Source organism: Miniopterus natalensis, chromosome 10, assembly GCF_054644295.1.
Source record: "Miniopterus natalensis isolate mMinNat1 chromosome 10, mMinNat1.hap1, whole genome shotgun sequence".
In the NCBI taxonomy this organism is placed as follows: domain Eukaryota; kingdom Metazoa; phylum Chordata; class Mammalia; order Chiroptera; family Miniopteridae; genus Miniopterus; species Miniopterus natalensis.
Genome location: NC_142090.1, coordinates 59079858 through 59093319, shown reverse-complemented (window position 1 = coordinate 59093319; position 13462 = coordinate 59079858). Strand labels below are relative to the sequence as shown.

General features: G+C 36.4%; 1 protein-coding gene across 3 annotated transcripts in view; it reads left to right on the top strand.

Annotated features, from left to right (window-relative positions):
- Positions 1-13462, top strand: part of PEX1 (peroxisomal biogenesis factor 1) — a 42411-nt gene that overhangs the window by 13277 nt on the left and 15672 nt on the right. For all 3 annotated transcript variants that reach the window (XR_015715182.1, XM_087821154.1, XM_087821155.1), the window contains exons 7-16: positions 1086-1209; positions 1435-1538; positions 2399-2481; positions 3608-3740; positions 5465-5561; positions 6727-6897; positions 8356-8510; positions 11302-11491; positions 11706-11872; positions 12896-13030. Coding sequence is in view for 2 of the 3 variants with exons in the window: in XM_087821154.1 (XP_087677280.1) it covers positions 1086-1209; positions 1435-1538; positions 2399-2481; positions 3608-3740; positions 5465-5561; positions 6727-6897; positions 8356-8510; positions 11302-11491; positions 11706-11872; positions 12896-13030 (1359 nt within the window). In the remaining variant the exon portion in view is untranslated. The remainder of the gene's footprint in view (positions 1-1085; positions 1210-1434; positions 1539-2398; positions 2482-3607; positions 3741-5464; positions 5562-6726; positions 6898-8355; positions 8511-11301; positions 11492-11705; positions 11873-12895; positions 13031-13462) is intronic.

Below are 13462 nucleotides of genomic sequence, written 5' to 3'. Positions count from 1 at the left end.
ATTTCTGTGATACTTAAAAATGGGAAAGTGATATCTTTTCTTAATTTAGACTGCTTTTGGTAGTGGTCAAGTTTTGAACTGCTCTTAATCAGCAGATGAATGCTTGACTTTGAATGAAGAGAAATAATAAATATACCAGTTGGAAATGGTAGAAAGAGGTTTTATTTTCCTAGGCTGATATTAGTCATCTTTCCTATATGAGTTTTTGTGTTTCCTTTTTTTAATTTCAAATAGGTTTTAAAAACATAGTAACTTTAATTTAAAAGCCTTAACATTAGCAGTGTTTTTCTCAGAATTTCTTCATACCTTTTGAACAATTTATTAACACTCTATTGATTGAGTATATCAGCACCCCAGCCTGCTTAATAGAAAAGAAGGGGGAAAAGTGACTTGAGCATGTAACGAGTTTATTTTTGTCAGGTACAGAGAAGTTTGAGGAGCTCTAGGTAGTTAAACCATATCATCAAGGATCTAGGCTCTTTTGGTCTTTCTCTTCTGCCATCCTTAGCCTGTGACCTTCCTCCTCTTAGAAGCAAGGTATTTGCTGTCCTAGCAGCCATCATTGTCTGCATTCCAGGCAGCAGAATGGAAAGGCACAAGGCAAAAGCCTTTTCCTTCCTAGGATTCTCTACCATTTAGTTAGGAAGAGAAGCCCTCCCCAAGGTTTTCTGGTTATGCACCACTGGCCAGAGTCCAGCCACGTGCACACGCACTCCCCCTCCCGCCATGCCCCAAGCTAGGAATCCAAGCTAAGAGTTTGCTTTCCCACCTCTGTAGTAGAGAGGGGCAAGGGAGAAGGGTTGGAATGGTTACCCAGTGAGTCACATTATGGCATGTGTACAGCTGGGCATAGAGAATAACCTTAAAACTTTGCCACTTTTTAAATGTTTCTTTAGGTTACGTTGTATTCATTACACTGACTGCAATGTTATATCCTAAACCTGTGCCTATAAAACGTGAACGCCCTCATTTTGTTTGGAAAGGCTTATATTTTATTAGCAAGGTAAGGTGTTAAAATAAGGATGTTATGGTTAGAGTCAGCTATTAGTATAATTTATTCCTGTTCTTTCATTTTTTTTTGGCAGCCTAAAGACATAAGTGAAGAAAACATAAAAACTGTGTTCTCTTCGTGGCTACAACAGTCTACTTCGACCACACTTCCTTTGATAATATCAGAGGAAGAATATATTAAGCTGGAAATTAAAGATGGTGTGTAAATTTTATTTGTTATTTTGATATTTTTTCTGTTGAAGAAGTCATAAAATTTTTCATTGTTTTTCCAACTTGTGACGCGTGTGAATAGGAAATATAACAGTGATAAACAGATTTTACATACCAAAGAATGTCTTTATTTAAATTTAGATAAATTTGATATTTAAAATCTTAAATTTTAAATCTCAGTTTCAGTACTATACATTTATTTCTTTTCAATAGGGTTGAAGGAGTTTTCTCTGAATATAGTTCATTCTTGGGAAAAAGAAAAAGAAAAAAATATTTTTCTGTTGAGTCCCAATCTGCTGCAGAAGATCACAATACAAGTAACTACATCCTATTGACTGTTCAATGAGATAATATGGACTTACCTGTAACACCTTGCATCTTAAAGTATATTAGAAACTCAAATGATAAGAATAAGGAATAACTTGATTTAAAATATTTTATTTCACAATCTCTTTCACTTATCTAAACAAATTGTTGATTTTTCCTAAATTTAAAATCAATGTTAAGTCTCAGGAATAGAGTTGATTGTGTTAACTGCCAAATGGATCATGATTTAAAATTCCTTCTGTATTGAAACAAAGGAAAACTTAGCTTCAGTGGTTTGAGTTTTAAAATTCAGATTTTTACTTGCAGTTTTGCTGCACAACCCATATTATTTTGTCAATTCTTAAATTCTCAACTCTTTACAAATATTATTATATCACTTTTCTTCCAGAAGTATTTTTAAAGTTTTCATTTTAGACTATTATGTTTTAGTTAGGATATTTACTCTTAATTGTAAAGTTGAAGATGCTCCGGTCATTTAGAACTTCAGTGGTTTGGAACTAGACGCTGTTTCTCTACTTGTAAAATTTAATTGAAGGAATACCATTCAGAGACTATATAAATGTAAGAATTGTGAAAAGAATGTATGACACAAATCAAAATTGCAAATAAAGATAGATCTATAAAATGCATTAAGGAGAGAACATTCTTTACTGCTTGTGGACCATAAATATTTGTGTTCCTTGGATGAGTTAATTATTATTGTCAAGGCTATTTTAAGTAATGATCTTTGCATGCACACTCTATCTTTTCTCCTGGTGTAACAATCATCAATTCATTTTCTGGGACACAAGAAAAACAAGCAAAAGATAAAACTTTGAAATGTAAAACTGATTTTTCCTTGCTACTATAGGTCCTTCTAGATCCTATGCTAAAAGAAGAAAACAGTGAGGAAATTGACTTTATTCTTCCTTTTTTAAAGCTGAACTGCTTGGGGTAAGAAGTTATGGCCAAACTAGCATGTGTAGAGACATGTTCAACATTATCTCTGGCAGGGTTTTTATGTGTAAATATTAAAGTAGATGTTAATGTCATTGAATAATCTTACTAATGCATTCGTAGATTTTTTTTAAGGATTATTTATGTTTTCATACCTAGCTTAATAATTTGCCTTGTCTTCTTAGATAACAAAGTCTGAAGTTTATTAGAAATTTTACTTTGAGATTTGACTTGTGAGAAGAAAGCTACTAGATATGACCTGGATCATAGGTGCTTGAATAAAACAATAATTCTTAGAGCTGATAAGTTTATTTTAAAAGTTAAATCTAAAAACATTAGTTCAATGTTTAAAAATATTTCAAATTAAGTTATTCCTTCAATATCTTATTAATGTATCGATCAGGATTATTTGTGTTTTCCTCAACTTTTAGACAATCAAATCTGAAAGAACCTCTTAATTTTTTAAATCTCTTATACAATATGAGATCGCATGTAAACATTACCTCTTAGAATTCTTCACAGAGGCTTTTAGTAAAGGTAATAGTAGCGATTTGATTTCCTATAATAGCATAGCCTGTAAATGTTTTATTAAAAGAATTAAACCATAATGTAACAATGTTTAAATATAGCATAATATTCATGTATAAAGTAAAATCTCTTCCTGATATTAGCAGAAGTAATTGGCAGTCAGAAGCAGGAAGTAGGTTGAAGTTCATGCTTATGTAATCTACAGATCGAAGCTGGATTTCAAAGGCGATTTTTAAGAGGAAATGAATCTTCAAGTGTCCTAACATTTCAAAAGCACCCGTTTATGATTATGTTGATTACCAAACTGAAAATCATTTTGAGGGGCATGTTTGTATATGTTAAGACAGATTCCTTAAGGAGTCCTATTTGGACAAAATGTAGTTATTGCACATGTGTGAAAGTAAAAAACTTGTTTTAAAGCTGTGATTCAGATTTGTTATTAATTCAGTTTACTTTGAACTAAGGAAGAGTTTTCTAAGATTTTACTCTTTTAAAAATCATTAACTAGCCTGGGAAGGAAAGTATCCTAATTTTTTATGGCTAGATTTTATTCTGCTTCAGTGTTTTGTCATACAACTATTTGCATGTTTTGCAGAGGAGTGAGTTCCTTAGCTGTGTCCTCCATGGAGCACATCACTCACAGCCTCCTGGGACGCCCTTTGTCTCGGCAGCTGATGTCTCTTATGGCAGGACTTAGGAACGGAGCCCTTTTATTCACAGGAGGAAAGGTATGGGGTTAAAATGTGCTCATTTTCATCAATAACTTCTAATTCCCCTCTGAGCTTTGATCACCTGTTATCTAGGGTTATTGAAACGAGATATGGAAATCATCCATTCATTCACTAATATTTTTAGTGCCTGCTGGTGGATATTAGGAAAGTGGTGATAAATAAGGTGATGCTCCCCCTGCCCTTTTCCTTTCTTTTTTTCTTTTTTTTTGTTAATCCTCGCCCAAGGATAGTTTTTTCCATTGATTTCTTTAGAGAGAGAGTAAGGGACAGAGGGATGGGAGGAAAGAGAGAGAGAGAAACACCCATCGATCGGGTGCTTCCCACATGTACCCCAAGCGGGGCTGAGGATTGAACCTGAAACCCAGGTACGTGCCCTTCCCTTGACCGGGAGTCGAACCTGTGACCGACCCTTCAGTGCTAGGGCCAATGCTCTAACCACTGAGCAACACCAGCTGGGGCAAGTAAACCCAAATAAATACTGTAATCCCATCTTTATAAATTTGTATAAAATGTATGTAGGGTGTCTGTAAGCATGATACATCAAAACAATTGACAAAGGTTACTTCTTTGTGGTGGGATTATAGGAGATTTTTTACCTTTATTCTCTAAGTATTTACAATTATTATGGTTTTATTTGCAAAGTATTTTATAATCAAGAAAAAATAAGCTTTTACTTGAAAAAATGAATATTGGATCAAAACCCTATACAATCTAGAGTTAATGTAAAAGTAAATGGTCTACCTACCTTAATAGTCTCTGCAGCTCCTTTGTACACTAATTAGTGCTCAAGTTATACTGTAAGTCACCAAGAAACTGAATTAAAGTAACAGTTAATTTAAGATAATAGAGAAGTGGGTAATATTTTTCTATTAAAAATAATTGATTAAAAAAATTAAAAATAATTGAAATTAAGTAGGAATGTTTCATTGATCTAGAATAATTATTTAATGTTCATATTATTCCCATCTAGTAACAAATATGAAGCGTTACCTGTTTTTAAAGATAAAAGATTTAAGTATTAGTGATTGTTTTAACTAACAAATTGTAAAAACCAAATTAGATGTTTATTTGCCATGTAGACACTATAATGAGCATATGATACATTACATCCAGCTCCTATAAGCTTAAAAGAAAAGCCCTGTGTTAGTAACCTCTGCATATCTCACACAGCAGCTAAACTGGTATATACTCTTATTTCTTAACTTTTTTCAAAGCTATTTATTATTTTTAGTATTTGTATGAATTGAGACTGGAGTTGGGGTAGGGAAATGCCCTTTTTAATAGCGTTTATAGTTCTGAGATTGTGTTGTCTTCTGTTAATCTTTAGTATGGTTATAGAGTACTGGAATCCTGCTATTAAGGCTAGGAAGCTGGAACCTCCTGGTTTCTTTGTAGAATATTTTGTGTTTTCTTTGCTAGACTTGAGTTCTAAGGAAGTAGTTTTTCCCCACTTTTCCTGCTGTACTCTTACAACTTTGTGAATCTAGATTTTCACTTCTTCCTGTTTGTTTACTTTATGTTAAATGTCTCTCACCATAATGTGATCCTAGAGTTCCAGGGATGTGGGTTTCCCCCCCAGCTTTATTGAGCTATAATTGTCAAATAACATGATATAGTATGTACTTGATTGATGAGGCTTAATCTTTGTGGTTGCCACAGTGACAGGGACCACTTCTGTGACTGAATGTATTGCGAGTTCTTATGAGTTGATTATTTTGTAGGGGAGTGGAAAGTCAACTCTAGCCAAGGCGATCTGTAAGGAAGCATTCAACACATTGGATGCCCACGTGGAGATGGTCGACTGTAAGGCTTTACGAGGTATGAATGTGGGAGCACTCTGCATGAATCCCTCAGTAGGTAGAAAGACTGAACGGTTATTGTTTAATGCTGTTAGTCTAATAAATACAAATATCTAATTTTAAATTCCTTAGAAATTTAAATCTTTGGCTGGCTTTCTAATGTATTTAATAAAATTTTTAAAAGTTTCCATATAAATAGAGGCCAATTTTTTTTTCTAGCCAAAATTCTTTGTTGACTGTATTCCTGGAAATGCCACTCTGAGAAAGTTACTATTTAGAATATGCTCTAAAGGGTATAAATTATCCCCGAATAGCTATGGGAAACTGGCAGCATGGTTGCCTTAGGAGGGAAAGTGAGGACGTGGACGGTAAAAAGGAGAATTACAGTATACCAAGTGCACTTCTGTACTTTTAAAAGCCTTAACATTTACATTATTATCTATTCAATTAAAAAAATGATTGGAAAGATTTTACTTTTTTTTCCCTTGGTGCCACTACCATATAGTTTCAACTCATCATTTTACTTTCAGGTTTTTTATCTAGTATATGGTAAGAAACTAAGAAATGGCCCGTGAAACCCATTTCTCCATATGCTATAAAGGTGGTTTGGAGAGCTTGCCCATCTCCCAGCCCTGTTTGAAGCCTCATGTGAAAATTTTGTTTTACAGCTAAATTACAGGAACTCTTTACATTGGTTTATGAATTGGTATGTTTTCTGTTCTTTGAAAATTAAACCTTTGTCATTCACCAGGAACTTTAAAGCCAAATTTATGTTTCAAATACAACAACTCTAGGAATATTTTTGTGTTTGATTTTTTTTCTGGATCTTGATTCCCTGTTCTCGTTCATATTTTCCCACAACCTGCCTTTTTTTACTATTTTGTGTAAGTCATCTGAAATTCCATATGGAATGATGCTAGGTATAGATAAATACATACATTCAGAAATTATAGAAGCATATTCCTTTTTTCAGTTTTACAAAATTCAGTACTTAGTCCTTTGATGCTGTATTAATTAAACCATGTCAATGATTAACAAATGTTAATGATTGGTGTATTAACAAAATATGGATCGAATTTTCATACTTAAGTCAATATTGAGCTTTTCTAATGCTTTCCAAAGGGCAACCTGAACTTTCCCAGCCATGAAATAACATTAAACCACTTGATATCTTCTGTCTTAAGGAAAAAGACTTGAAAACATACAAAAAGCCCTAGAGGTGGCTTTCTCAGAGGCAGCATGGAGGCAGCCTTCTGTTGTTCTGCTGGATGACCTGGATCTCATTGCGGGCCTGCCTGTCGCCCCGGAACACGAGCACGGTCCTGAGGTGGTGCAGAGCCAGCGGCTGGCACATGGTAATGTAATGCATCCACTCACTGGCTTCAGGTCCTTTTCTTTGACCAGGCAGCGTTTTTCATCTTAATGGTAAATCTGCTCTTTTCAGAGAATAGACTATATATGCCACGTTATGTATTGAGCTTCTGATAGCATTCTGTAGTTTTCTGTATTAGCAAAATCGGTAGAATGAGAGCAGTGTGGAAATTCTGCAACTTCATGATCAGGCTTTGGGGCCTTTTAATTCTCCTGTACTGTTTAGAAAGTGCTTAATTGTATAGATTTACTCTTGCTTTGTTCATTTGACAAATGTTTGTCTAACACTTGTGCACAGTCTGCATTCTCAAAGTCTAGGAGAAGAGAGAAAAGTAAACAGACAATTTTAGTTGAGAATACTGATACTAATAATGACAGCTGCCATGTATTGAGAGCCCCTACGGGGCTAGGGATTGCCTTGTACTCTACACACAAATATTCTCCTGGTTTTACAGGTGGGTAAACAGAAATGCAGAGAATAGGTCATTTGACCAGGGTGACACAACATAGGAGGTGGTTGGATATGCTCTGCTTGGAGTATTACAGGGTACCAAAGGAGCACATACACCAAATTAGGATGCGGGGTGTGGTAAGGACTTATCAGGGAAGGCTTCTTTGAAGAGTTGATAACTGAGATATGTTTTGATGAAGGAGTAGAAATTAGCATGAAGCAGCTTCATGCTAATGAAGAACCAGAGGAAGTATGTTCCACAGGCAAAGGCACAGAGGTGCAGGAATCATGGTATGTTAAGGAATAACCCCCAACTGGAGCTTAGAATCCAAGGAGAGGACTGGGGACGGCAGTACCGGAGGACTAGGCAGCATTCAGCTGCCTCAAGGTTCTGGAGAGCTAAAATAGGTACAAAATGCAACCACAGTGGCATGGGTTATTATAAACTAGTGTTAGTCTCACATTTTGAATCCTATAGCATTTGCAAAACTTGTTAGTGTAGCGTTTAAGGGAATGCTGCAAGTTTCTAGTCAGGACTCAGATATACATTACCAAAGACTGGTTCAGTTTTGACCTCATACCAACCAAACCTGCAAGACCTGGGGTAGAAAGAGATTGTTCAGGACGTCATAGGAATGACTGTATTTTGCTTTATTAACGGAACACAATATGGAAATGTATCATCCTTCCATAATATTTATTTCACAAACTCCTTTTCATTTACTTTATAAGATCCACAAGTAAGGAACTTCACCAGGCATTTTTCTGAGCTTATAGTGCCTCCTATTCCTCCTCCATTAGATTAGTTAGAGCCTGCCAAAAATTTTAGGAATGAACGAATGGAAGATTTAATTTTTTAAAAGTATGAAGGAGCCTTACCATTCATACTCTGCCTTAAAGCAAGACTTTAGGTTATTATTTTTAATGAATGTATCATTGAAAATTTCTGTTTATATTTCCTAAGCTTTTACACTGTATTGCTTAATTCTAGCTTTGAACAATGTTTTGAAAGAGTTTATGTCCATGGGAAGTTTGGTTGCACTGATTGCCACAAGCCAGTCTCAGCATTCTCTACACCCTTCACTTGTTTCTGCTCAGGGAGTTCACATATTTCAGTGTGTCCGACACATTCAACCTCCTGATCAGGTAACGTAGCGCTTGGGAAGATTGTTGAACTATATCCTTTATGTAAATTATTTTTCAACTTTATTAATGACTTATGGCTCTAAACATATGCTTATGTTAATGATCTTAAGAATATTTTAGGCCCTGGCTCGGTTAGAGCATCATCCCAATATGCCAAGGTTGTAGGTTTCATCCCCAGTCGGGGCACATGCAGGAAGCAACCAGTGAATGCATAAATAAACAGAACAACAAATTGATTTTTCTTTCTTTCTCTCCCCTCCCCCTCTCTCCTCCCCCTCCCCTCCCTCCTTCTCCCCCTCCCCTCCCTCCTTCTCCCCCTCCCCTCCCTCCTTCTCCCTCCCCCTCCTTCTCCCCCTCCCCTCCCTCCTTCTCCCTCCCCCTCCTTCTCCCCCCTCCCTTCTCCCCCTCCCCCTATCCCTCCTCCCTCCCCCCTCCCTTCCCTCCCTTCCCTCCCTTTCCTCTTTTCCCTTTCTTTCTCTCTCCTCTGGTCAAGGAAAAAAAATTTTTTAGGACTATTTTATTTTTTATTTATTTATTTATTTATTTAAATATATCTTGATTGATTTCAGAGAGAGGAAAGGAGATGGGGAGCAAGATAGAAACATCAATGATGAGAGAGTCATTGGTCACCTGCCCGCAACCCCGGGCATGTGCCCTGACCGGGAACCGAATCCTGATCTCCTGGATCCTAGGTCGATGCTCAACCGCTGAGCCACGCCCGGCCAGGCTTTAAGACTGTTTTAAAGGTGACATTTGGTGCATATTATGCTTAGGAACAATTTTCGTGTATAACTGTCTGAAATATTACTATATACTTTCTGAGGAAATGGCTTTTTGAAAACATTATTTCCTCTTTTTTTAAAACTAACGTTTTCCTTTTTTATTCCATTTAAAAAGAAACAAAAACCCTAAAAATTCTGAGCTGCTTCAATTTTTTATTGATTCAATCTGTAAATACATCATGGAAGTTAGAATTTTTTCAGCTTTATTGAGGTATGCTTGACAAAACTGTATGTATTTAAAGTGTACAACATGATGATTTGATATACATTGTGAAATATTTACCACAATCATCTTAACACATCCATCATCTCACATAGTTACCTTTCTTAAGCATTTTTTTTAATGAGTAAGAGCAGTGAGAATGCAAATACATGTCTTAAAATTTTAATTTTCTTTTTTTACCAGCACTAATATTTTGTACCCACTACAATTCCAGCATCTAATTCCAATGTGTGGGCCTTTTCCTCACACCACTAAGCAATTCTTGGACACCAGCTGGGAGACCTACAATTCAACTCAATTCTGACATTGGAGAAACAGATCCCACAGGTTGAGGGCTCAGCCCTCCACTTCAGATGCCAGTCTCAAGTCCAGGTTGTTACCTGTGCTTCTGACTGGGTAAATCAGAGGTTCCCAGAACCCCCTCCTTGGGTTTGATTAATTTACTAGAGCAACTCACACAATTCAGGAAACTATTTTACTCACTAGACTACTGACTTATTACAGAGGATGTTAAAGTATGTCCTCATAAAAGAGCTTCTGTCCTGTGGAGTTTGGGGCCCAGTACCTGGCACATGGTAGTGTCTGGTTCTCCAAGTTGGAAGCTCTGTGAACCCTCTCCTTTGTGTTTTTATGGAGACTTCATTACATTGGTGTGATTGATTAAATCATTGACCATTGGCAGTTGATTAAACCTCCTGCCCCCTCCCCCCTCCTGGGAAGTGTCAGGGGGTGGGGGGGGACTGAAAGTTTCATTTCTATTTATGGTTGGTTCCCCTGGCAACAAGCCCCCATCCTTAAGTGCTTTCCAAAAGTCACCTCATTAATATAAACTCAGATGTGATTGAAAGGGGTTTGTTGTGAATGTCAAGACACCTTTGTCACTCTCATCACTTAGGAAATTCTAAGGGGTTTAGGAAATCTGTGCCAGAAATGGGGACAAAGACCAAATATATATTTCATATTATAAATCACAATTTCACAAGCACATGGCACAGTGTCCCCTTTGGGGACTCAAGTTCATGATGGTTTTAATGGCAGTGGCTCATCTGGGACTTGGCAAGCACATTTTAATTTCTTGTTTAAAATTCTTAGCTAGCATCTACCCTAAATACTCAGACCCTGTGCTAATTAATTGTTACTGAAGAATAAAGTATTGCGCTGGCCAGTGTGTCTAGGTAGGTTGAGCATCATCCTGTGCACCAAAAGGTCGTCTGTCCGATTCCCACTCAGGGCACATATCCAGGTTGTGGGTTCAGTCTCCAGTCGGTGTATACAGGAGGCAACCGATTGATGTTTCTCTCTCCCTCTTCCTTCCTCTAAAATCAATAACATTTTTTAAAAAAGAATAAAATATACCTGTTAAGCATAACAAAATGAGAGTGGTATTGGTCATTGAACAGGTTTTTAGAAATGTTTTATAGGAGCAAAAAAACACCCTTAAAGGAACCAGATTTTACTTAAAAGGCTTTTCTTACTGGAGAAAGAAATAGCAATCATTTATCAATATGATTTAAGAAAACGAACTCATTATTTAAGATGTATAATTTGATCACTTTCAACATGTGTATATACCATGACACCATCACCACAATTAGAGTAGCAAACATTTCCATCACTCCCAGAAGTTTCTTAGTGCCCTTTGCAGTCCATCCCTCCCTCCCTCCATTTGCAGACAACCACCAATCTGCTTTCTGTCACTGTAGATTACACCAACCTGATAGTTCTCAAAATATATGTACTAAAATTTACAGCTGAGCAAAATTAGAAATTTGTGTTTTTTCTTTAGGAACAAAGATGTGAAATTCTGCATAATGTAATAAAAAATAAACTGGACTGTGATATAAACAAGTTCACTGATCTTGACCTGCAGCATATAGCTAAAGAAACAGAAGGGTTTGTGGCTAGAGATTTTACAGTGCTTGTGGATCGAGCCATACATTCTCGTCTCTCCCATCAGAGTATATCCACCAGGGAAGGTATGTTTTACCATTAAAACCAAAGTTTGGAATCTTCATTCCATGATGGAGGAATGTAATTGTATTAAGGCAAGAATTAAATATGTTCCACTTTAGTATTCAAATACATAGTTATTTGAGTAGAAAATTGGCATTGCCAGCTGGATTCATGGCATATTTTGAAAATTCATATGCAATATGACTGCCAAAAGAAGTTTTGTTTATTTTTAAACAGAATTAGTTTTAACAACATTGGACTTCCAAAAGGCTCTCCAAGGATTTATTCCTGCATCTCTGCGAAATGTCAACCTACATAAACCTCAGGACCTGGGCTGGGATAAGATTGGTGGATTACATGAAGTTCGGCAGATACTTATGGATACTATCCAGTTACCAGCCAAGGTACTTAAAAAAATCGAGTACTTACCCCTGAAGAACCACCAAGTCATTGGCTTTGGCTTTATCGGTTGGCCTGCCTATTCTCAGTTTGATTCAACAAGTATTTACTTAGTTACCAAATAAATGTCCTGCACTATTTTTGGTACGCTAACAGGTTTTTAAAATATTTGACACACTCCTTGCCCGTAAGCAGCTTGTAAAGAAAGCTGGGGTGATATCTACATTAAATACATTTTGGTGTGAATTTCATAATTCTTATGTTTTGCCTGACTCATTCAGGTTGTACTAAAGCAAATGAACTGTCAGCTGGGATTTGAACAGAAATAGATAGGAGTAACTGGGAGGTGGAAAGTCATCTAGGTCACAGGACTGATGGATTAAGCCAGATTTGCGGACTCTGTCAGACTTGGAAAGACAGAGTGATCAGACTGCATAGACCAGGCAGATGGCAGCATATGGGGGCAAATGTACATTGTTCTTCAGATCAGAAGGTAGAGTCTAGGGGGTAGTGTGTTTGAATCGGGAACCTGAGAGATGATGATCATTGCATGAGATCAGGGACCCAGGCAGAGAGAAATGGGTGAATAAGGACCTCAATTAATGTAACTAGATGGCAGATTTTACTGTCTGTTACCATTAAACAAGCCATTCTATTATTTTTCTTTCTTTGAATATACATAGCTGGTCATAACTGCCCATGAACAATGTAAGTGGAAAGCAGTATACTTGTTAAAAGATTGGTTTTATTTTATGTAGTACTTTTATAATGTTAAAAAAAATGGAAAGAAATTTGATGCAGCTACTTGCATTTTATGTGGACTGTGTTCCATGGTCCAACTGGGAAAAATCTAAAGTAGTTTCTTTTAATTTATTTATTATTTTGAGTAATTTTATATTCTATCATTGCTCTATTAGTAAAGGTGGCAGTTATCTCCATTCGAATACCTTTTTTATACATTTATCTTTGGCTGCTGCTTAGTCATATATTTTAGATCTGAGCTCTTTGTCTATTTTTGTATTTTTCAGTACCCAGAATTATTTGCAAACTTGCCCATACGTCAGAGAACAGGAGTACTGTTGTATGGCCCTCCCGGAACGGGAAAAACCTTACTAGCTGGAGTAATTGCACAAGAGAGTGGAATGAATTTTATTAGTGTCAAGGTATGTTTTGCATTTATCTTTCTTTTTTTCTTTTTTTATTGAGGTAAAATTTATGTAACATATTAACTATTTTAAGGTGTACAATTTAGTGCCATTTAATGCAGTCACAATGCTGTGTAACCACCACCCCTCTAGTTTCAAAACTTTTTCATGCCATTGCCTATTTCCTCTGTCCCCTGGCAACCACTCATCTGCTTTCTCTCTCTGGATTTGCCTATTCTGGGCATGTCATATAAAAGGAATCTTGAAATGTGTCACATGTTGTATCTGGCTTCTTTCACTTAGCATGTTTTCAAGGCTCATCCAAGTTGTAGCATGTACTTTAGTCATCTTTATGCCTGAATGATAATTCCTTTTATGGATATGCCACTGTTTATCTATTCATCATTGGTAGACATTTGGGTTGTTTCCACTTCTTGGCTATTATGAATA